Genomic DNA, 25,358 nt, shown 5'->3' on the forward strand with positions numbered 1-25,358 from the left:
AAACACGATTGCAGATGATCTTAATCGATGTACGCAATCTTGAACATTTTCATATAACTTTTAACTTGAAAAGACGTCCTACCCGCATGTGTTGTCTCCATCATACACACGTATCACGTATGGCATCACATTTTCGTTCACCAGTTTCAACAGTGTGCTGTTAGTTTTGATATTATTAGAGTGAATTAACCTATTATACAATTTAAAGGTAAGTTTATTACCTAGGGCCCCAAGTAGGTTTTTATTGATATTATTATATTTATAAGTAAGTTATGATAATTTTAAAATATACAGTTACAAAAAGTTCATAATTTACTTAAAAATAATATCAATGAGAACCTAAGTGGACTACTAGATAATAATCTTACCTTTAAATTTTATAATAGCTCAATTCACTTTAATATCAAAACTAACAGCACATTATTGAAACTAGTGAACGAAAATTTTTTAGGGAAACAATTTATTGACTTAAGTTTAATTATTATTATATTCTTTTTAAAGTTAAAATTAACTTAACCTAACCTTTTTAACTCGTTTACCCCGAGACTTGCTAACAACTTAAATGGTTTCCAAACTAAAAATTAGATTCTTAATTTTTTATATACTCTATCATGATTACCTATTTTTACTTTGCATTTTTCGACGTTAAAATTGTACATTTTTTGCAAATTTAAAAAATGCTCGGAAACTATACCGTGTTGTATATTGATATAGCTAGTAACAAAATATAAAATTCACTTCACAATCTTTCAATACTCATTTTATAAAATTAACTACGGTAGGTACTTAGTTATACTGTTTATAATATTATAGTTATTCATTATTAGTATTTAAATTATAAAGTTTACAATTTAATACAGATTGCCAACTAACTACTTAGTAAGTACCTACTTTTTATGGTTAAATTTAAATATAATATTAAACTCGTGTAATTCTTTCAATAAAGATAAAGATAAACCTTGAAGTGGTTACACATCCCATTGATTTTGCTCTGTCATATAAACAATATGTAGGTGGGTAATATAATATTTTAATGCATAGTAGTATTATTTTTTTAATAATGAACCAAACCACCACATTGCTCATGGGCGATGAAACAAAAATGGCAAAAATTTGTGGGATCAAATCGTTTCTACAACAGACTACAATACTGGAATATTATTATAAACTTATAAATATTTTGGACCAGGTGCGTTCCCAAGGTTAGGGGGGAGGGGCTGAAGAGACATTCGCCATCCATAACAATTTATTATGTATAAAATTACTCCAATTGTCAACAAAATAACAATGATCAAAATTGTAATTTATAGGTTCGCCCCCCCTTAAAAAGTGTCTAGGGACGCTTCTACGATGGAGGTTGATCGGGGATAGATACATATAACCAGGGCTTGGGACTTACAGCACTTAAAGTCATTAAAATAAGCTCTTAAAAACATCATTATAACCACTCAAATAAGCATTTAAAATACTTAAATATAAGCAAAAATATTTTTAAAAAAAGTAAAAAATTATAACTAAAAAATCAAAAAAAAATCTTTATCTATAAAACAAAAAAACATTTGATTTTACTTTCGAGACTTAGAGGTTTTATGGATTTTCAGAGGGTTTTTCTGAAAAATAAAATGAAAACGATATTTATAAATAGGTAGTTGAAAAAAAGTTAGTTAATTAATTAAATTTTACCGTCATTATTGAATTGAATGATCAAATGTTTTCTGAGATTTTTAAAACCATAAAAAAGTAGAAAAACTGATAAAAAAATCAAAAATTATCAAACAAACTGGAAATGAGCATTTTTTTTGAAAAATCACTGATAAAAGCTGAAATAAGCATTTTAAAAAGTCATAATTCCAGAGATTTAAGTCCGGAGCCCTGCATAAACAATACATAGATCAATTGAACATTTTATATTTGTGAGTATAATATTCGTAGAGGGTGGATATTGAGATGTTTCCTTGTAATTCACAATGTCGTCTGTTTTTATATCCAAGCATATTCTCCGTTTATCATAATTTATAATGTGGCTTCTCCGTCACGTTTTTGCTGTGCACCACCGTAAAACAAAACCAAAAAAATCTATAAATTCCTCCCGGCAGAAGAAAACAAAATATCTTCACCCCCTCCAAAATCTGTGGAGTATCGGCGAACCCATGGTGCTGGTTATAAGTACCTACGCGAATCTGCCATTGGCCGTATAATAATTATATACACAACATTTGCGACGTCACATATCAACCGGTGTTCTTCATACCGGTTAAACCCGCCGGTCGTTTAATAATAATAATAATAATTTGCAGCATATATAAAACTGTGTAATACGGAAATCGTATCGTTGTATCCCACAGTTTGCCGCACCGATATCGGTAGGTACACGTATAATACTTTACGGTGATCAATAGAAGTATATAAATCAGTAAATAGTCATACATTTATCAGAAAGCCGAGGAATCGATTCATGAACACGCAGTATTTCGATTTTTAGTTGCTTATGTGTATTTTGGATAGTATTGTTCAACGTAAAAACTATTAGCGAATAATAACAATACATAATAGGTATAATAATTTCCGTCTCCACCCACGAGGAATAACACTGCTAGCTAACGATCGCATACAAGTAATATTGAACCAGTAAGTACTGACATGGCTTAATATTAGTATACTCGACATAAATCATTAAAAAAAAACGCTTGGACATTATTGTATTACGCAGTTCTATGCCAAACATTTAAGAAATAATATTCTCAATCTGAAATAAATATAGTTTAATAAAACCGCAAACAAACCAACGAAATTTATAAAAATCGAAAACTGATTTTATTCTACCTACGTCGGTATAATTGTAATACTGCAGTGCTATATTACTTACAGTTTACATACCCACCCCTTAAAAAAATTATCCAAGAGTTGGTAAATCGAATTCGCATTATTATCTTACTCTATATTCATGTTTGTTGTTCGTATAAATGGTATAACTATATTATAAGATAGATGATAATCACTTTGTTAAACACAAATAACTTATTAGCACATAAATAGTGGAAATATTTCATGAAAATAACGATTGAAGGACAAATTTGTAGCTATAAAACTGGTTTGTAATATCAAAGCATATGAGGTTAATCAATAATAGTCAATAATAATTTTTATCATCAAAATCGGCTGTACTTTTAATATATTTTTCTGTTTATTTATTTATGGTAAATCATAAATTAATACTATACAGTTGCAAGTTTATCGAAACGTATTTTTACACTCAAAATTATCACTTATAACATCAACATAAAAATTAAAGAAGGTTTTGCATTTGTATTGATAAGACTAAGTAACGTCTTTGTTCAACATCAATGAACACTGTTGGTCGTTGGTGTACATTATTTGCCTATTATTTACGCCAAACAATATTATTTACTCTACCTGTAAATATTTTTACATCGTCCATAATTTATTATATTTTGCTGTATTCGTAATTTCGTTATATTACCATTAAGGCGGGTTCAGTAAGTATATGTAGCGATTTTCTCAATTTTACCGAATTTGTCAGTTGTACTAAATTAGTAGCATGCGCATGCATAATATACATTGATTGGTGCATTTATTGAAAGTCTCCTAAATTATAACTTATAATAGATCATTTTAATATATTTTTGTTTATGAATCTATTAGATATAATTTAAGTATATCAGTTATTATTAAAAATGTTGTTTCTGATCGTTTTCTCCAAACGAATAAATTATTATTATTGAATTATAATGTGTTTTTATGTTTATAATTCTTTTACTAGATCCCTACTTACACTCGGTGTGCTACTGTGCTAAGTGCTGACTTTTATATTCTAAGAGTTAAGACCACCCAATTATTATAAAATAAAAACAAATAATTTTAATTTTAAAGTAGCTTTTGATAGTCTTTATTATTATGCCTGTAAAGTTAAATAATCTTTGTTTGATTACTAGGTAGATATTATATTCGTGTTTATAATACTATCAGCTGACATTAGTAATACAATTGTTTTTCGTTTTCAGTTTAAACATGAGAAAAGAAAAATGTTTTATTATCTTAACATGCATGCTTGGAATGGCAACATCTCAGTCCAGTAATGGTGAGTCACTTTAAAAAATATACTAAAATAAATCAATTCTATACAATGATATGTAGTTTAATAAAATATACAATATTCGTGTTGTATACGTACCTATGTACGTGGTGATTCGCCAATATTATATTAACCCCCTTATTCTTCAACAATGAAGTTATTAAAATTTGATTTTTGGAACTTTTAAATTTACTTAAGGATCATATTTTCAAAAACTTGAAATTTGTTGTACTTTCTAAGGAATGTCCTGCGGACATACAAACTTCTGTTGACATTGGTAGACGAAGTAAATGCATGCATTAAATCATCGTACTTATGCCCTTAATGAAAGAAATTATATTTTTAAATAAATATGAGAGCTGAATGTAGCTTATATACTCAAATAATTATATATTCAACTGATTTTGATGGAAATTTCAAATTGAGATATCAGGAAGCAGCGCGAATCACGTTCGAAAATACACCAACTATCATTTGCTATCTATATCCAATCATTGTCCAGCTTAGTCAAATTAGTTCGCAAAGTTATTATGTATAACAATAATATAGGTATTGTTAAAAAAAGTCAATTAAAATTCGGCGAAAAATCTATTAGATCCCAATTCGATGTACATATAATTTTACTCTAAATCAAATATAATAATTAATAAATAAATCCAAACTAGGTTCAAAGTCAAAGTCAAAACCATTTAACTAATAAACCGCGGATATTTTATCAGACTTACAATTAATTAATAAGTTACTAGTGTAAGTTTGTTGATTTTACTAGACTTATTTCTATTTTTTACGAGTTCTAAATGTTTAAAAAATTAAAAATAATACATAAATAGGATTAATAGGATAGAATCAAAAAAGTAGAAATCACTCTGTTGCAGTACGGTTTAGGTTTGATAGGTTTTGGGCATATACCTAGTCACTGAATAGGTCACTGTAATGAGTCATTATTAATTATTTATAGGTATATTAAATTTGAATTTAATTAAAAAATATAGATCATTGAATGTAAAAAAAACGATTCTAAACGGAGATGGTGTGTCTATTGCTTAAGACTTCAAAATGTATATATTTATTAATTACATTACTTTTAGTAATACCGAAAATTAATATGAATGTTATCAAAACTAATGGATATTTATGTACCTTGTAATTATTATAATATATTATCATAATATAATATTGGTGTTAGACACTATTAGCTTTAAGTCAATACCGACGTACAACGGTGTAAAAAGATTATATTATAACTTAAAATTAGTCCAAATATTATGCAAGTTTCATTGTGTATACTGTATAGAATTAAACAATAATCGTAATGGTGAAAAGTCTTAAGTCCCGTATATTTTTTTTAATCTCAACAAATTTACTTAACTCGTTAAAGGAAAAATCGTCATTTTTTGTAAATATTCAATTTGGTCAACATTCGAAATTCAAATGTCTACAAAACAATAAATCATATAATATTTATTTTTGTTTTTTTTTAAATAACTGTTATAAGAACAACTTATGAGGAACCGTATATACCTACCCTACAACTAAACTAAAAATAGTTTAAAATTTCTAAACATAGTTCACATTTAGAGTTTAGACTTAACAATATTTTAAAAATTGTATCGTGCATAGAAAATACTATTTAAATAGTGGGACGTTTCAAGTTTCTAAAATTAATATAATAACAAAATAATAAAAATCATTCAAATTAAAATCAAATTTCGTAAAAAAATTATAACTTTAAAAACTTAGAAAAAAAATTTGGACTATATAGTTTATAATATATATATATATATATATTCAATATTTATTAATTGCTGTACAAAAAATTTACCAGAAACCTGTTATTGAATTCTCATGGTTTGAGACTAATAACTAATAAGTATAATATGATTATCGTTAAAAAAATATTAAAATATACACATTGAAAATATTTCAAGCGTCAATAAATGTAACGAAAATAGCTAAGATATTTTTAAAATTACTTTAAACTCTTCAAAATGTTTTTATAAATATTTGATGAAAATGTCAAGTCTCTACCGGTACCCAAGTAGTAAATTTTTGAAAAAAAAAAACAATTTTAATTTGTCAAAAGCAGGTGTTGCGTAAACACTAAATTCTTAATAAACTAGATCCAAACAGAAACTACCGCTTATAAGACATTGAACCACTTTCCTCTGCTATAAGAAGTGTTTTAGATTAAAAAAAACACACGCTCACCTTTGTAAATCAATACAACGATCACTCCGCTCAGAATCAGAAAGACTGATAAACTATAGCACCAGTGCCGAGAAAGATGTGTTTTAAGTTTCTAACATGAAAAAAATCTGTTTGCTATTTCAACCTGTCAACGGAAAATCGTGAAACTAAAACCCATATCACCGATATGGATATATCAGTATATCACTTTAACTTTCATCCTTTCTATTACTTCCTAATCTTTTGGAAACAAATGTATGAAAATCTGCTATTTTTAAACTGTTTCGCTACAGCAAATAATTCGTTAAATTAAAATGCATGTGTCAATGTAATGCTTAAGCAGTTCAGGCAGCGTCATCGATGCCAAAAAAATAATTAAAATGAATAAGTAGTACATTTTTAGTAGAACTAAAATGGTTTTTATTAAATGTACAAACTATAGTTTGTTGATGGTTAACAAATCGTTACAATTTGTTAATATAACTCAACTCTTACAACGATTTTTAATTCAGCGTATCTAAATAGTATGATTAATATGCTTACAGGTCATCCCCAACAGTGGGAACAATTAAACATTACAATAATAATACTAATACTTGTTTTTATTCTCATCAACAGGATGCAACACTCCAAATTATGAAAATGGTGTTTGTATCGACATTAAGCGTTGCCCAAAGTTACTAACCCTATTAGAAACTCAAAGACAAGTGCCGGCCGTTTTAGTCTTCCTTAAGAAATCTTTTTGTGGATTTGAAGGCAAAAGTACAAAAGTGTGCTGTCCTCTGGAAAATAATGTTGCACCGGCAGCTCCTGTAGCACCAAAAGCACCGGCAACAATGCCGACGCCGCCGGTAGTACCAAACGTAATGAACAATATTGGGACAACGAACAACGGTGCGGCAAAATTACCATCTCAATCTAGGTGCGGAATGACCAACGTCACCCGCAGTCGAATTATTGGAGGGACCCCAGCGGAATTAGGTTCGAAATAGTTATAAATTAAAAATTAGTTAAGTTAACATTATTATACCTACTCGTATAATTGATTGTATTCAGTATACCATTGTCGAGTTAAAACAATAAGTTGTCGCCGGTCGACTGAATCTTTATACTAACTATTAACTTATATTATTATTTAGGAGCTTGGCCTTGGATGGCAGCCCTCGGCTATCAGGGAACAAATCGAAACAATCGCGCTGTACAGTGGCTTTGCGGTGGCACATTGATATCAAATACACACGTGCTAACAGCTGCACACTGCGTATTCAATGTCGCTGTGAAACTGTAAGCAAATTAATTTAATCCCTGAATAAATTTATTGTAATAAACCATAGGCATGTTAATAGCATGTACTAATATTTTGATTTCTCAGGACTACTGTACGATTAGGTGAGTTGGATTTGGATCCCACGGTCGAAGACGGTGCAAGTCCGATAGATGTTCCAGTAGATCGTATCGTCATACATGCGAGATACCACCCACAAGAACTTACCAGTGACATAGCATTGGTGAAGTTAAAAAATAGTGTTGCTTTTAACGGTGAGTTTTTAATCAATCTCTGTGTTCATTACCGAATCTGCAGAAGTGCAGTATGCGTTTTATTCACTGTATGGAAGTCTTAACACTCATTTGCTAAGGCCAGATGCGCAATTTAAGATGAATAATTATAACGTGTCTGTAAAATGAAACTATAATACTGTCAATGTTGGTATGTACTAAGTATATTGTGTATTTTGTTTAGTATTTATACAACCCATTTGTTTACCAATCACTCCAACTATGAAAAACGCGGATATGTCGAGAAGTTTGCCTTTTATTGCTGGTTGGGGTACTACTCAACCTAACCCCAGTACACCTCCCAGTAAGTATAAATTAGTAAAAATACCTAAAATCTACATAAAATAGGTCGAAGAAAAAGCTTCATATAATATTTTATCGAAAACGTTATATTTTTATATTTGCATATCTTATTTTGTCCAACATTGTCGTTAGACTTTTTTCATACTAAGAAAAACTATAGGAGTATGAAAAATTATTTTTCAAGATTTTTCTTTTAGAACTTGCAATTAGGCGTGTAGGTACCGTTTATTTAATCGTGATCTGGATATTGTTAGTAATTGTTAGAATTGAATAAGATATATTTCACAGAAAGGATTTGATATTTACAAGATCGTTGTAATGGTCACCGCCAAATGCCAATAAATTTCTGTAATAAACTAAAATATAGTAAAATGTATAATATAAATACTCTATTTATTTAGGCTATCCACCCACAACTACTTTGATGGAAGTTCAAGTTCCAATGACGAGAACTGCGGAATGTAAACAAGCATATTCAAAACAAAAAGCTGTAATTGATGACAGAGTGTTATGTGCTGGATATCCAGAGGGAGGAAAAGATTCATGTCGGGTAATTGGTTAATTTAATTCAATATAAAAATTGAGCAATACAGAAATGTTTAATTGGTTGCAGGGTGATTCGGGAGGTCCATTAATGATGCCAAAAGGAAAACAATACTTTTTGATGGGTATAGTGTCTTACGGGTTAACAATATGTGGCCAACCAGGATTCCCAGGCGTGTACACCAGGGTACCTTCATATATTGATTGGATTGTTGAGAAAGTAAACGAAAACTGAGTTCCCTAAACTCAAAACTGACAACTTATTTAATATTAATCATATTTATCTGCGTTAAGAAGTCAGTTTTAATGATTTATTTATGTAATTATGTCATGAAATGTCAGCCAGTCAGAAATGTATTTTAAATTTATTATTTAGTTTTACTTTTGACAGTACATATGAAACATGATAAATTATTTATACAAATTATTGGAATTTTTTTATTTAGACTAGTATAAGAATGATTCTGAAAATAAAAAAACTTTTAATTTTATAAGAATTTTATACATTTTAGCATTGGTAAGCTTTGAACCTTTTACATTATGTAACATCTAGAGTAACTATTTGGGTAAATAGTATGTCTTTATCTAGTGAAAATTGTCAACCTTTAGTAATATTATACGGTAGAAAATAAACATGCGCATTTGAATGGTAAATACTAACACATAAAATAGAGTTGCGTTGTATAGTATTTAAAACCATACTCAAATAACTAAAGTTTTCATTCAAATCTACAAAGTAAAAATTATATTGAATTGTTTATAGATTGTTTATAGTCGGCACAAATTTAAGACAACAGAATTGATTTTAATTGTACGTCCGTTAAGTTAGGCCCAACTCCATCCATTACTCAAAACTGCATAGATATTTAGCAAATAAATTTGCTAAAATTAAAAGTACACACGAAGTTTTTTCAAAACCATTTTTTCTAGAGACGGAGATAAATTCACGAATCATTGCTCAACACATTGTGATATAGAATCTTCAAGCTAATGATCGTGTTTGCTAACATTTGCTCGTCAGTTTTTAGAATTTTCTCACCTGTGATTTTCTCAGAAACAAATTTTTCGTGCCCGTTGAAATTTGTTGGGAGCTTTTTTAAAAGTTATTTAGCTTTAAAATCTGTAGTGCCAACTAACATTTTTAAAACTTAACCAACAATATTCATAAAGCATTGTTGGAAAATCTTTGGAATTTTTTGGAAACTAGGAAAGAAGATAAAAAGTTATTCAACTTTGAAGTCTGTATAGTGATTTATTCAGACATATACCTACAGAGGTGTCAAAGCCCAGAGGTAGGTATGTAAGTAAAACCATAAAATTTCAACCAATATTATTTATACTGCGTTGCAATACATTGTTGTATTTTGGTTGAAAACCCACAATATATTATCAAATTATTATAATTGATAAAACTACGTAAAAAGTTTCAGATTTCACAGGTCTGCTTGTAACAATCACACGTTTTTATTTCTAGAAGACAAAATTCTCTCATCATTAACTTTGATGAAAGTTTCTACTTTCTAGTAGCAAATTAGATTTAGTTGGTACTTTTGGGAGGTAAAAATAGAAAATTCTTCGTATTTTTTAATATTATTATAATTATTCTTTTAAAATAATTGGGAAAAACAAAATGATAAGTAAAATAGGAAAGTTTGATAAAATTGTAATATTATAATAAAAAAAATTCTTTGGTAACTAAGGTTACCATAAAGCTAGATCGTCTAAGATTTATTTAAGTTATTTATACCTATATATACCAGGTGCATATCTTATTTCAATGTAAGCTGGGCTTTTTCATGACTATGGATCGATGACATGGGATTTAAGAAAAAACAAACAAATATTTATTTTTTTATTTTTAACAGGGAATTTTTTTATAATTATTTCAAAACTTTTGAACCCACGGGTGTTCGAATAGCAAAATCAACTTTATTTTTTTTAAATGGTAACCACTATATTTTTAATGGATTCTGATAAAGCTGTTTTTCTTGAAAATTTTGATAGTCAACCCATCAATTTCGGTTCACTAGTTTATTAATTATGGTCCTCTAAAGTTTAGTAAATGTATTATTACTTTGAATTGAAATAATTATTGTTATAAATTTAATTTAAAAGAGCCAAATATTTTTTTTCTTTCAGATATCTTTTGATACATTAAATCTGTCATCTAATGAGGCGCTCCTAAAAAAAATTTGGGATAAAAATCTACAAAATTGTTTGCAAACATAATTCGTTATTTTAATTTTGCCATACAACCATCAAAATAAGTATTATTATTGTAAGTTATTATTATAATCGTAATTTATTAATTGCTTTATATTTTTTTCATCACAGTTACTTTTTTTTTGATTTCAAACATTTGATATGTGGTTAATTTAAAAGTATTTCAAGACACAAAAAACTTATAGCTGTAAAGGTGTAAAGTCAATACATTCATTACTTTGCTCAAAATCTAAAATAGGTCTCAATGATTATTGATTTCATAATATTATGTTATTATAATTAGTAATTACTAGCCAATAAGTAATGTTCTTAGTTCTTAAAATATTCTATTGAAAATTAAGGAAAATGCATTGTAATAATGAATTGTTTTACAACCACCCCTATTAAAAAAAAACCAAGATTTTTCTTTTCAAATAAAAACTGCAACTCCTCCTTAAACTCGCTCTTCCCACACGCGATCTCGTCATTGCAGACTCTATTTGTGACGTCACATGGCGGTCTCTTGCATACCTGTTCTGCTACATACTCATTTGCGATTTTAATATAACCATAAACGAAGATTCGGATTGTCTTGTTACACAGTTATCCATACTAACGCATCCTATTAGGTGCCCGATTAAAATATATTAAAGACGTTATACCCATAGGACGGAAGAAAACCATCGATTCAGGTATAATATAGTTTTTTAATTAATTTAAATCCTTTAACTATGCGATGAACAAATACCGGTTTGTTCTAGTGTCTTCTCGACAGCCGATGAATAATAGAATATTATATTAAGAACTGGTTGCCTAAATCGTTATAATAATCTAATTTTAATGTCGAGTATTTCTAAGCGAACATTTTGGATCTAATATTACGCTAATAAATACAAAATATAAACTTAATATAAACTGCGTTAGGTCGTTATTATTTAATTTTACGGTTGATACTAATCTTAATCAACGAGAATAATTGTGCTTTGGGTGTAGTGTGAAAAATAGGGATACCCAAGGGCTAAGGGTGACCGATGACCATATACCCCGTTCAAAACACGATTGTCATGAAAAACTTAAAGCTTTTTATGTTCTGTTCATAGAAAATGGTCTTCGTGGTAATCCCGTTGGGTATTTTTTGATTATTATACGTGTGTAAAAAATACCTATACTCAAAACGCAGTATACAAACCAATATTTTTACAGTGCAATATTAATAAAATTTAATTTAATAGTTATAAATAGGGTTCGATATTTATTGCACTAAAATTATTGAACATATGCACCTAAAATAACTAAAATATGCAACTAAAATTGTATTTAAATAACTTTGAAAATGTTGATTTATAAAATTTTAAGATTTAACAATGACTTTACATTTATTATTTTACTCTTAATGTTGAGTAACCAAATACCTTAACTTCAAAAAGGTTACTATACAAAAAAAAAAAGCACGTTACTATGCTTCGTACTATATTTTGTATGGGTACACTCTTAACAATAAAAATTAATAATGTAATCTATCAAAATGTATTTACTTAAAATAAACGGAAACACGCTTAAATATATTAAAAATAACAATTAAATTGTCAAAATTTGTTAAATATGTGTTTAAAATAAAATGTTGTCCAGTTTTTTTTTCTATATATATGGTCACCCTTGATTATACACTAACCCACTTACAACGAAATAATGTATTGTTTGAATTTATAATTTTTATCAAAGTTTGTATTTTAATACAATAATATTGTATCGTAGTCGGAGAACCTCATTACGATTTTAGTTATACAGGAAAGATTTCTATTCATTAGGGATACGTTTTCCTTAAATAGGTTTGATTATTTGCGTAAGAGATTTTTACTACCATATTATCAATAAAAAGATTCGTATCTATGGTTAACAAATTTCGAAAAATTATTTATATATATATATATATTTTAAATTTAAAATAGAAAATTTACGATCTGTAGAATAGGATGTACAATAAGCAAATAAGATAAACATGATGGAGAATATAAGTATTTTTATTATTTAGTATAATACTAGTTATGAGGGAGGAGGGTGTCCAGGGACAGAATCTTTAAAAGTATATTTTAAATAGTACTTTACTGTAATGTATATTGGAGCTGTTAGTAATTTTATATTTGATTTCGCTCGTGCTGATGGTGAATGGTGGCTGTCTAACTGACCGCTGTATGGCCTTTAATAATAAATAATAAACATATTTTGTGCGGAAACGACAAGTGCCGAGTGTGTATATTTTGTCTAAGTAAATTTTATAGTGTGTATTTAGTGTAATAATTATATTTAGGATCCATCAAATGTTCAAAGTTACAATATGATAAACTGTTGAAAAACGATGAATAATATTATTAGTAGAACCATATGAAACTGGTTTACAATATAATCGTAAATAATACATGCGTATATAGGTATTATATTGTGAGGCATCTCAGTATATTTGTATAAATTAACTGTACAACGTGAAAGGTTTTTTCAGGATGTTTTTCTCTTAATGTTTCCCACAGGAGATATCATTATAATTGAACGTGAAAATGATTGGAACATTGCCATGTTTTTTATATACTAGAGTATTTATATATATGTTAATGTAAATGGTTTTAAAAATTGTGTCTATCGGTTTTAATTTATTTGTATAGAATTTATCAAAATATGACGTACAAAAAATGTACATAAATAATAAATATATATCTGTATTGTGTTTATGACGATAATATGACGTGTACATGTACTTTAACTTCCTACTACTGAATGAGTACCTAATACCTATCTAGTAAATTTTGATTAATTTTAGTTTCTGAGTGGACGAAGTTTTAACTGAAGAAGCTTGAAACTTTCTACTGTTACTTGTCGTGTACTTATAATATTTACTAAGTATATTCTATAAAATTTTCAAAACATTAAAACTAATTTTGAGTTGTTATAGGTAGGTATTTGATATTTTCAAATGTGTTTTTTAGTGTTGAAAAAAATGTTTAGGCTTTGTCGAGAAACTTGAAAATGTTATACAAAATCACACATAAAATGTTTTTATAGCCATTTTAAATTAAAAATATATATTATGCACCATTTTTTATAGATATTTTAAGGAAAATGGATACCGTGATTTTCTTGGAGAAATATCCTTATTATATTTTACCATACTCAATGACATTTAAAAAATGTATAGATTTATTTCAAGTTACTGTCTAACTTACAATATTATTAATAAAGTAAAACACATTGATACTGTACAGATATAAAATATACTTAAAAATATAAGCTGACTATAGTTGAGTTTACGCTTAAAATCGTAATATGAAATTATTTTTCTATAAGTTCAAATTCAACACAATCTTTAAGCATTGACGAGGTGCACTCGACACTTACACAGAGAAGTTAGACCACTTTTTAAAATGTATTCTCTTATAAAGTAATGATGGTTGAGAATGAAACCTGACGTCACATGTAATAGAAACTTTAAGAAATTCAAATTTGTTGTTCAATTAAAATATAATATGGCTTGTGGTGTTCACTTCACAACGCAATAGTTTATCATTTACAGGTTAACATGAGGAAAGAACAGTATTTTATTTTCATGATGACATTCATACTCGGAGCAAATACTGCTAATCCCAGCAATGGTAAGTTTTTTTTAAAAATTGTATTAAGGTAATTCGAGCTTGAAACTCGTTGTCAGATACTCAGATGCGATTGTTGATTTTCCTTAACTCTAGAATGCAGTACACCACACAATGAAAATGGCATTTGTATGAATATTAAGCATTGCAAAAAGTTAAGAGAGTTGCTGGAAAGCCAGAGACACATTCCTTCTGTCATGGCCTTCCTGAAGAAATCCTTTTGTGGACACGAAGCTGGAATTACAAAAGTATGCTGTCCTTTGGAAAATGCATTTTCGGATGAATCGAAACCAATAGAAGAGACTACTAGCGACATCAAGACACATAAACCATCGAAATTGCCATCACAAGGAACATGTGGTCATAGCAATCCTATCAGCAATCGAATTTTCGGAGGGAGTCAATCTGTTTTAGGTTTGAACATCATTAAAATAATTAACTGCAATTTATTTGTGTTTATTAAGTATGTTTACTACGCTTATTGTGCCCTAGTGTGATAACACATCGTGAAGTAGAAAATTACTGAAAAGCTTACTCACATACATTTTATAGGTACTTGGCCTTGGATAGTAGCTATGGGATACCAAGAGGTCAATGGAAGAAGTCATGAATTATATTGGCTATGTGGTGGTACTTTGATTACCAATACACACGTACTGACAGCAGCGCAATGTGTGGCTAATCGAAAGACTGTAAGGTTGTAAGTAATTGCGGCATTCATTAACATACGTTATCTTAATCGTTATGTCGTACTAATCAAATTAATATAAAATGAAAGGTGACTGGTGTACAGTTTTTTTTTAATGTATACATTTTTTTTTCAAATTAATATTTTAGAACTGTGGCGCGCTTGGGGGATTTGGATTTAGATCTCAATGTCAACGATGGTGCGACGCCGTTAGATGTTCCAATCGATGATATTAAAATACACGAGATGTACAACCCTCGAGAAAACACCAATGACATTGCAATACTGAAATTAAAAAATAGTGTTTCCTTTAGTGGTAAGTTTTTTTTTGCTTGTCATTATGAATCATTATGTTAAAATATATTTTTAACGTGATTTGTATGTTGGTTATCTTGACAAAAATGATTACTTATTATTTATAAATAGAACTGCATACGAATGCACTATATAGAGGACATAGTACATATAACATACATCGGATATATTTATGTAATATTGTGTACAGTTCCGTTATTCAATATAATATTATTACCACCATAATGTGCATTAATTGCAATTTTTGTGCAGATTTCATCCAACCAATATGTTTGCCAATCCAATTGGAGATGAAACATGCTGATATGACGAAACTTATGCCATTTGTTGTGGGCTGGGGTTCCACGCAAGAACTGTTTTTCTCCAGTAAAAATACATTACAATTACCAGAAACCATAAAATCTAACTTTAATATTACTAACTAAGTCTGTACCTTTTTTAGTTTAAATTTTTACTATTTAGTAGGAATACTATTCGAATTATGATCTTATATATCGTGTATACTTTTTACTTTCTTACATCATAAAAAAACGTTCGACCATAATATCGACTGCATTTTGATGGAATGTTTTTTTTCGGACATTCTTCAAATATCATTTAAATATATTAAATCACAATTTATTGGTGTATTGATATAGATTTATATCATTGCAGTATATTATTATGAATTGTAACTTATATTTTAATATTTATAAACATACATAATTTGCATAATTGATCAGTATTATTTTCATGGCTTAAATCTAATAATTGAAATTAAGAAAAAATTTGAAAAGAGTAGGTAATAGGGAGACCATACAAAAAAATTGTATGTGATGTTTATATTTAAAATTTACTAAACAAATGCCTTGTCATATCTATAGTGCAATCACCAAATCGGTGTGTATAAAATAAAACTATCGTGTTTTTTTCAGGTGAATCACGCAATACAGCTTTAATGGAAGTTCAAATGCCATTAACGGACATCTCAAAATGTAAAGAAGCGTATTCTGGTGGATACAATGTGATTGACGACCGCGTTTTATGCGCTGGATACCAGGAAGGCGGAAAAGACTCTTGTGGGGTATTTGACTTTTTTGCTTTGTACATATAAAATAGGTATGTTCGTCTGTTTATTTCCAATTGGTCATAGGGTGATGCTGGAGGTCCTTTAATGTGGCCAAAAGACGGTCAGTACTATTTAATGGGAATAGTTTCTTACGGATTTGTATTGTGTGGTGAACCAAATCAACCGGGAGTATACACCAGAGTTACCTCATTCGTGGACTGGATCTTAGAGAAAATAAACAGTACCTAACTGAATTTTATAAATTGAAACTACCAATTTTAATGTTAGTCCATCAACTTGTTTTAAAGAAACCTTTAAAATGTATCTACAGTTTACTCTGCATAGACTCTACACGTTTATACCGCGTAGATTTTCCTTGTGGACAGATATTTTACCTACATAAATTATATATTTTAATATTAACTTAATTTATTTTATAGCTATATGACATAATATGTATAATAATAATTTTTATTTGGATTTAGATGAAAATGTTTTTCAATATTTATGTATTTGAAATTTGAATGATTTGAATGATTTGAACGATTTCATTGGTTCATAAATGAGTTTTAAATTTGGATTTAACTATTCAAATTAAATTAACTTGAGAATAGGAGTTTGTTCGTTGATTGAAATGGGTAAAAACAATGTCAACCTAGTAATATATAATGACTAATGACAAATGAAGTACCATAATGTACATTGATTTTTAAGCTCGTCGAAACAAAATATACAAAACAATATTTTTACCGAATTATTTGTCCCGTTTTTTTTCCTATTAATATATAATATGGTCATCCTACCATAACATAATAATATTTAAGAATAAAAGGTTTCACTACGTCATAGTATGCTGCGGCCAACATCACACATAAAAAACAGGTTTTAGATTTTACAATATTATATATGAATGTGTGAATATTATTATCTTAATCACAACAACACGACCACGGCAAGACAGTAACAGCAGAATTGCGCTACAACTTTTTTTCACAAATTTTTTAGAGCTTGGAGATTTTCTTTATGTGAACTTATTAATAATTTTAACACTTTCGATCGTAATTCAATAACCAGGAGAGATCATTGCAGCGAGGTTATGACTTATATATTTTACAAAAACAACCTTTTATATATTTTTATTTTTCGTTATAACACTACCCTGTACCTGAAATTGAAAAAAAAACCTTTATAATGGGATTATGAACAAATGAAGGACGAATACAGTAATTAAAATCAGGTTTGTAATGTCAAGTTTAAGGTAGGTATTTAATATTCATACTAAGAACAATTTTCTCTTATAAGATGATTACTTATTAGCATTTTCTATACATGGTATAATTTTTAAAATGTGTTTCCTCTTTTTGAGTTATTTATAGATATTTTAAGTGTTTCATTTATTTTTATTCATTTTTCTATAATTATTGATCAAAACCTTTAAGTTCAGTCTTTACAATTTATTACAATTAAGTTCCTCATAAATTGTTATTTTTGCTGTTCAAAAAAATTAATGATACATATTGACACATGTTTAGTTCATATTTAGGCAAAATTCGTCAAAATAATTAACATTTAAAAATTATATTGTATAGTAAAAAAAAAATGCATAAAATGTACAAAATGTATTGCTAAGGCTTGAAAAATTGATACAAGGTTCATCATAGGTAGTTTTTACTGAAACTCAAATTATAAATATATATTTTCACAATTTTAGTTATTTTGTAATCATTCCAAAGGTTAGGTTAGTAGTTGACATTTTTATTTACCTATTATATTTTATTTTATAATAGATACTAGATAGGAACCTACACAATGGAATTTTCAAAATATTTAAATTTAGTAAGTAATACATTTTAAGATATTGTCTATTTATACTAAATTAAAAATGTAAAATAGTAAAACAAATTAATATAATAATTGCAAAATAAATGTATCATCATACAATATATTTAGTAATATGGTCTTATGGTGTATGACACTGTATGCAATGAATTGTTTTAGGTATGTAATTATTAATCATTGAATTCAAATTTAATCTACCTACTTAATTTTGATGTGCTCTCAAATCGAGTGACTCGACTCCTATTTCATAGCAGATTGGGCTTACCTACTTGTTAACTTTTTGGGTTTAATTACTATTATAGTACCAACTATTGAGGTGAAAAGTAAATAATACACGAAAAAACTACCTACAACCTACCCTATATAACATGTTTAGTGTCTACATTTAATGATTTTCAATACCAATAATTACCATGATGACTGATTAGTTTATAAGCATCTCTACTAGTATTAGAAATGACCTAAGTATAAGTATATAGTTTAATTTAATATTTTATTACTCCATAGACATTATACTCTATTTAATTTTGAAACTATTTAATTATTCATCTCAAATTGATTATAATTGATTGGACGTAGGTAGGTGCTTTGTCGATAAAGTCACTCCAACAATTATATAATCCTACAGATTTTATAATAATAATATTATTCATGATTTTAATATAATACATTTCGGAATTACAAATTACGGAGAACAAAACAAGGAAATGAATACTGATCGTTTAAAGTGTAATTTTTCCTTATTTTATTTATATTTCATAGAGCTGAAAATTAAACACAAGGTTATTTGATAATACTTAATACTATTGTATTTTATGGTATTGCCTTTAATTCTACTACAGTTAAAACAGTATTGAGTTGAACTCGCTAACAGATATCATTTATTTGGAAAGTTATAGGTAATACATCACATTAAAAAAAAAAATGTTTAGGTTAGAGTGCAGTCCGGTCTTCTATGATATTTACCTATGTGACGATGGTTTTAAAACTGTGAGTGTTCGTTAAAAAAACTTTCATGAAAAATAAAAAACAGATAATTGATCTTTCCGATGAGTATACCTACTGCAAAATAAAATGTTTCATGTTTAAGATAATATGCTAATGTTGGTTCCAACGTGGCAGCATATACTATTAATTATAGCGATGGACTCACAACCAAATGTCTATTAAATTTAACTCCATAATTTTTTAATGTATTTATAGATATTGTTTTAATTAATTTGTTACCTGTAGAAGTACCAACATATAAATATAAATAAAATTATTCAAGTACTCACATAATATATCTGAGAATTTCGACGTGGATAACGTTGTGAAGATAATATTTACAAGATGATATGGCCACGATAATTTAATCATGTAATTATTACTCCCCTCTCTAATTATCCATAACTGTAGTCCAACCAAAATTTCGAGTTTAACAACCAGAAAAATAGTATCACCCCTCCAAAATAGCAGTGTACCTACAAGGTGTTCACGTACACGAATTCGCCTACAGCGGTTTACAATAACAAGCTGTTTGTCCGTAATAACATTTCAGACGGCGTTCTTCGAAGCAGTTGTTGATAGTTTGTAAATTGTAATCATTATATTCATTATAAAATATTCATTGATTTTGGCTTGTCTGGCTACTCTGTTGACAACAGACTTGATGCCCATCGAGAAGTATACAAATACAAACGTCGAGATCGTCCACGGAGAAGAAAAATCTACTCGGGTATCTTATATTCTTATTTCTATTGTATCCTACTTAAATATTCATATATATGTTTCAATAAAATAATAAAAAAAGTAGTCATCGTGTATCTTCGAATAAATAACGTAAAAAAATACCTCGCAAAATGTTCTATACTGTGGAATAATAATTCATGTATATAATTATAAGAGATATTTTTAGACAAATACTATACCAAGGTAATTAAATGTTATAACTTAATACATAACACTATTAGTAGATATTGACTATTGTTTATTTAGTATAAGAATTGAGAGAAAACACATGAAGATAAAATGCAAAATTAACCTTGTCTATTTTGCATTTATAAATATCATCTATTAAAAAATAGAAAATTAGCAATTTAAGATTTATTTGAATTTTTAAGACCGAATATATTGATAGTATACAAATATCAGGAAATGGGAAGTAATGAAATTGATGTAATCTATAAATAGTAAATTGTTCAACATAATAATATTATCCTTGAAAAAATAGATAGGTATCATCATGGTTTTTTGATAGGTTCTCACTATCCAATCGAATATTTCATCACTTCGCCTTATCGTTATCTTTAGTCTAAATCGTAGTTCTCTATATCTTATAATTGGATAAAATTATTATTTTACAATTATGACATTGGCCGGTTGTGCGTATAGTGATAATATCGAACAACGACGATAATTACTACCTATCTATTTTGTGATGATATTTTAATTTTCTTTTGGGAGGCTACTATATCTATATTACTGTATACCAATTGAGTCCCAATATACGTGAATAGGCAAAAATAATGTACTTATTGAGTCTTAGGTATAAACGAAAGATATGCTAACTTAGTCCGAGGATTTTTTTGAGTAAAACAAAAAAATCAATCATAATATACGTTTATGAGATGACTCGTATAACATGATATCGTTCATATTATTTGTGTAACTTTGATAACGAGTATGAATATATGCCTATGTTAATCACGAAAAATGTCTACAAATATAAAAATTCAATTTAAACATCGCATTTGAAATTTTAAGTGACTCGATTAGTATATTATATACTATAGATATAGGTACCTAAAATATCAGGACTCAATTCGTCCTAAAAGAAAATTTGGATTCAAGTTGTATGCAGCTAGTCATGTATATAATCATAGTTTATTAAGGGGGTTATAATGTTCATACTTGATAATAGAAATAATTTTGATTTACAGTTTTAATATGAGGAAAGAACAATATTTAATTTTCGTGACTCTCATGATCGGAATGATAACGTCACTGCCCTATAATGGTGAGTAATATTGACGATTGTAGTGCTTGAAAACGTCAAGAAATATAAAATTGTAATATATATTTCATGATTTGAAAATATATTTTAACAATCATCTATTTTTAACGAAACGAGTCATTAAGTAGCGATTGTTTACTTCATTATCTCTAACATAATACAAGAACCTAAATAAAATGTTTTATATTATTATTTTGTATTTTAGTATTTATATGTGCCAAACATTTCAACATATTTTGTAATAGGAATATAGTTTACTTCAATATGTTTACCTGCTATATAATTTATAAGGAATCAATATAATTTATAATGATTCGTCATTCATATAAGTATATAACATTAAATATAGTGAAATGTTTGTTTTGATAGGTACCTTATGGCTATATCAGATACGCATTCTAGATGTTATTATTTGTAATAACATGAAACTTGTTAAATAAAAAACAAATCATAAAACCATCATAGCTGATAGCAAATAATACCTATTATCGTTAATGATAGTTATTAATATAATAATATTTAAAAGAAACATGTGTCATTTTTCATGATTCTTGGTTAACAGTCCTACTGTATAGTGTATTACATAGTCTATCTGAATATAACTAAATCGAACATATCAAAAAACCGATCTCTCCATTATGATAAGGGACGATTATTGATGTACAATTTCGGAAATTTAATATTCAAGAAATTTCAAATAAACATTAAATTTTTTAATAGAGTTTATGTTTTTATATATAATAACTAATAATAAAAACATATTATAATACTGCATCTTGTAAAGTTTCTTAGAATCGAATACAGTTCACTATAACGATTGTCTTTAGTGTAAATTCAAAAAAAAATATTAAATGGGTGAAGGGGTGGGATTGTACATCTTCTAAACCTGCACGGGCTGGTGTTGTAAGTTTATTTTTTCATTAGGATTAAAACTTAGAATGACTGTGTAAGTACATTATAGTACCTATAACTGATTTGTAAATACTCCAAGGTTAAGTAAAATTTCAATAGTATTATAATTTACTTATATGAACTTACTAAATACCATTAGATCAAAAATTAACATCCATAGAATTTGCTAATAATAATATAACATTGGATACATATATAATCAATAGTCATACAGAGTCCAGGAGTGAGTTTAAATTATTGTTGTTATTGATATTTTTAAGTATTATTCTTATTTGCTATCATAATTTCAGATTCAACTGTGCCAAAAGGTCAAATAAAGTTAATTGCTTCTAATTTAGAGTTCGCATCAACAAAACCTAAGGATAAAAATATTATAAAAGAAAAAGGCAATGTAACTTCATCTAAATTTACAGCGCAAACCACATGTGGCAAAAGAATGGCCCCAAACTTTAGAATACTTGGAGGAAGTGAATCTCAATTAGGTAAGAATATGTTATAAGTAATAGCTTTCAGCTAAATTATTTTTATTCTATACTTAGGTACCTAATTTAATATAATCTAAAATGATTTAGTACCTATACGATTGAATGACCCAATCTTTGTTTTTATTGAATAATAACGAGTTCCCAGGTGCTTGGCCATGGATGGTAGCCCTAGGATACAAAAATTCACAAAAAAAAAATGATTCTATTGAGTGGCATTGTGGCGGTACATTAATTTCCAATACACACGTTTTAACTGCCTCCACATGCGTGACCAACACTGGGTCAAAAGTATTGTAAGTAGGTAAATCATAATAAACCAAATTAGTTCTTAGTTGTTAACTTCTGTTCATAAATGTATTTTAAATCACATTTTGAAAATAAAATGTATTTACCACTTGTGAAGAACTGATGAATGAGCACCTTTTTAAAATTAATTGTTTAATGTATTATAGGACCGTGGCACGCTTAGGTGAGTTGGATTTGGATCCCATGGTCGATGACGGGGCATTGCCATTAGATGTTCCGATCAAACGTATTGTAAACCACGAGGGATACGATTCAAAAAAAATCATCAATAACATTGCAATACTGGTATTGAAAAATAGTGTTACCTTTAATGGTGAGTTTAGAGATTTCATCAGATATAATTTTTGTATTATGTACCATTGCCTGTCAGCCATTAGATGTAACCATGGCAAAGGTCTATTATGTTATTGAAGATTTAATTTATCTTTAAATTATAATTATCATATATTTTATAAAATAATTGTATTATACCTACTTAACATAACATACATCAAATAAAATACTACATAGTTAAATAGTTTATAAACACGAATTAAAATATATCTTCTTTGTAGTATTTATAGATTATTATATGATGTATCAACGATTAATTTATTTTTGTAGAATTGATCCAACCGATTTGTTTACCAGCATTACTGGATATGGACAATGTTGAAAAATCAAAAAATATACCATTTGTTGTCGGCTGGGGAAGCATCAATGCTTCGCCTCAAACAAGTAATAAAAATATTATATTATCCATAGGATAACATAGGAATAATTTATTTCTGAAAAGTCAAATATATGTAGGTATTTAATATTTATTAAACCACAGTTGCCAGTTCGTATCAGTAGTAAATCGTTTACTTGAGCTTTTATTTATTTTAAATAGTGCATCAACTTAGTAAAAAACATAAATGTTTGTCTTTAATTAGTGTACATGTAAATTTTTATTTTTAAAACAAATTAAATTATGCAGGGAACATTGCACTATTTTAAAGACACACATTCCAAAAAATCATCTGAATCATCCAAAATGTCATCTATAAAAATGTATAATAATTAAAGATGGTTAAAAAAAAGTTATTTTATAGTTAAGTTTAGTAAGTAAGTTCGTGATATTATACATTTATTACATTCTGTCGTGGCTATACTCATATGCATTGAATTTAATGGTTACATATGTTATGCTTGTAAAACTAAGTAGTACAATAATTTAGATGAGAAGACTTCGACGTCTTTGATGGAAGTTCAAATTCCTATATCGAATATAACACAATGTAAACAGGCATATTCAAATTATAAAAGCGTAATCGATGACAAGGTGATATGTGCTGGATATCCAGAAGGTGGAAAAGACTCTTGTCGGGTATTAAGTTTATTTTATTTTTGTTAAATTTTATCAAAAGTACTTACTAAGTATTATATTTTATTCAAATTTGTTTCAGGGCGATTCCGGAGGTCCTTTAATGTGGTCAAAGAGAAATCAATTTTATTTGATTGGCGTTGTTTCTTATGGTTTTGCGGAATGTGGAGATCCAGGTCATCCTGGAGTGTACACAAGAGTAGCTTCCTACATGGATTGGATTTTGGATAGAATAAACAACTAATACAATCTTTTTATTTTAATATTAACGGTCATTTGAAATAAATTAAATGATTTATTCGTTTTGTTAATTAATAGAAATTATATACTTGTATTTTATGTAAGTCCCAATTGTTTGTTTAACGATAGGTACCTAATTCGTTTTTATACTTTTTATTAATCAATTCTAATTTCATTTCCGAAATTTAAGTCTTAATAAGTATGAGTTATAAAATATACATGATACTGTAAAATACCATAAAAATAAAACACTAAGAGCGGATCTTTTTACGGTTACTAATATCTTCATTTGTCGTATATATGAAGAAAAACACAATCATAATTTAAATTTAACTTGCGTCCAGGTGATTGATGATGAAGTTTAAAACACGTCATGTTGAGTTTAATAGTAAAATTGTGTTTTTTTTGGAACTTATTATACGTATACCTTGCATTACTATTTCATGTTAATCTTTTTTGCTTATAAGCACAATAATGATAAGTCATTTCAAAAATAAAATTATTGAAGATGTGGTCGGCCCCATTAAACATTGTTTGTGGTCTACATATAATTATACTTGCGTTCTGTTCTAACCTAAATAATTTTTACATTATTAAATAAAATTAATACTTACAAGGTTAGGTAGTCTCATATTTGTTTGTATTTACAATAAATAAATTGT

General features: G+C 27.9%; 2 protein-coding genes across 5 annotated transcripts; both read left to right on the top strand.

Moving 5' to 3' along the window:
• Window positions 1-2,315: 2,315 nt before the first annotated feature.
• LOC111037836 (transmembrane protease serine 9-like) lies at window positions 2,316-17,328 on the top strand. The gene is made up of 16 exons (XM_022320626.1): window positions 2,316-2,628; window positions 4,023-4,099; window positions 6,899-7,261; window positions 7,420-7,564; window positions 7,653-7,819; window positions 8,022-8,141; window positions 8,542-8,690; window positions 8,754-8,915; window positions 11,554-11,577; window positions 14,448-14,526; window positions 14,620-14,937; window positions 15,076-15,223; window positions 15,361-15,527; window positions 15,779-15,892; window positions 16,441-16,589; window positions 16,659-17,328. The coding sequence occupies exons 2-16, from the start codon at window positions 4,030-4,032 to the stop codon at window positions 16,821-16,823; spliced, it is 2,340 nt and encodes a 779-aa protein (XP_022176318.1). The 5' UTR covers window positions 2,316-2,628; window positions 4,023-4,029; the 3' UTR covers window positions 16,824-17,328.
• Window positions 17,329-17,516: 188 nt separating this feature from the next.
• Window positions 17,517-25,135, top strand: LOC111037841 (venom protease-like). 4 transcript variants are annotated; one of them, XM_022320632.1, is made up of 8 exons: window positions 17,517-17,811; window positions 21,335-21,411; window positions 22,611-22,802; window positions 22,951-23,098; window positions 23,258-23,424; window positions 23,715-23,828; window positions 24,311-24,459; window positions 24,539-25,135. In XM_022320632.1, exons 2-8 carry the CDS (start codon window positions 21,342-21,344, stop codon window positions 24,698-24,700), a joined length of 1,002 nt encoding a protein of 333 aa, XP_022176324.1. In that variant the 5' UTR covers window positions 17,517-17,811; window positions 21,335-21,341; the 3' UTR covers window positions 24,701-25,135. The 4 variants fall into 4 exon arrangements, with proteins under 4 accessions (XP_022176324.1, XP_022176323.1, XP_022176326.1 ...); XM_022320631.1 differs by lacking the exon at window positions 17,517-17,811 and adding an exon at window positions 19,776-20,130; XM_022320633.1 differs by lacking the exon at window positions 17,517-17,811 and adding an exon at window positions 20,189-20,327.
• Window positions 25,136-25,358: the final 223 nt, after the last annotated feature.

The sequence above is a fragment of the Myzus persicae genome, unplaced genomic scaffold (assembly GCF_001856785.1).
Source record: "Myzus persicae strain clone G006 unplaced genomic scaffold, MPER_G0061.0, whole genome shotgun sequence".
Lineage (NCBI taxonomy): Eukaryota > Metazoa > Arthropoda > Insecta > Hemiptera > Aphididae > Myzus > Myzus persicae.

Bases quoted from the DNA above. Each gene is read 5' to 3' on its own strand.
- LOC111037836 (XM_022320626.1), top strand. From the start codon at position 4,030: ATGAGAAAAGAAAAATGTTTTATTATCTTAACATGCATGCTTGGAATG. The intron at 4,100-6,898 runs GTGAGTCACTTT...TCTCATCAACAG, and splicing joins AACATCTCAGTCCAGTAATG to GATGCAACACTCCAAATTAT. The intron at 8,691-8,753 runs GTAATTGGTTAA...AATTGGTTGCAG, and splicing joins GAGGAAAAGATTCATGTCGG to GGTGATTCGGGAGGTCCATT.
- LOC111037841 (XM_022320632.1), top strand. From the start codon at position 21,342: ATGAGGAAAGAACAATATTTAATTTTCGTGACTCTCATGATCGGAATG. The intron at 23,425-23,714 runs GTGAGTTTAGAG...TTATTTTTGTAG, and splicing joins AAATAGTGTTACCTTTAATG to AATTGATCCAACCGATTTGT. The intron at 23,829-24,310 runs GTAATAAAAATA...ACAATAATTTAG, and splicing joins CAATGCTTCGCCTCAAACAA to ATGAGAAGACTTCGACGTCT.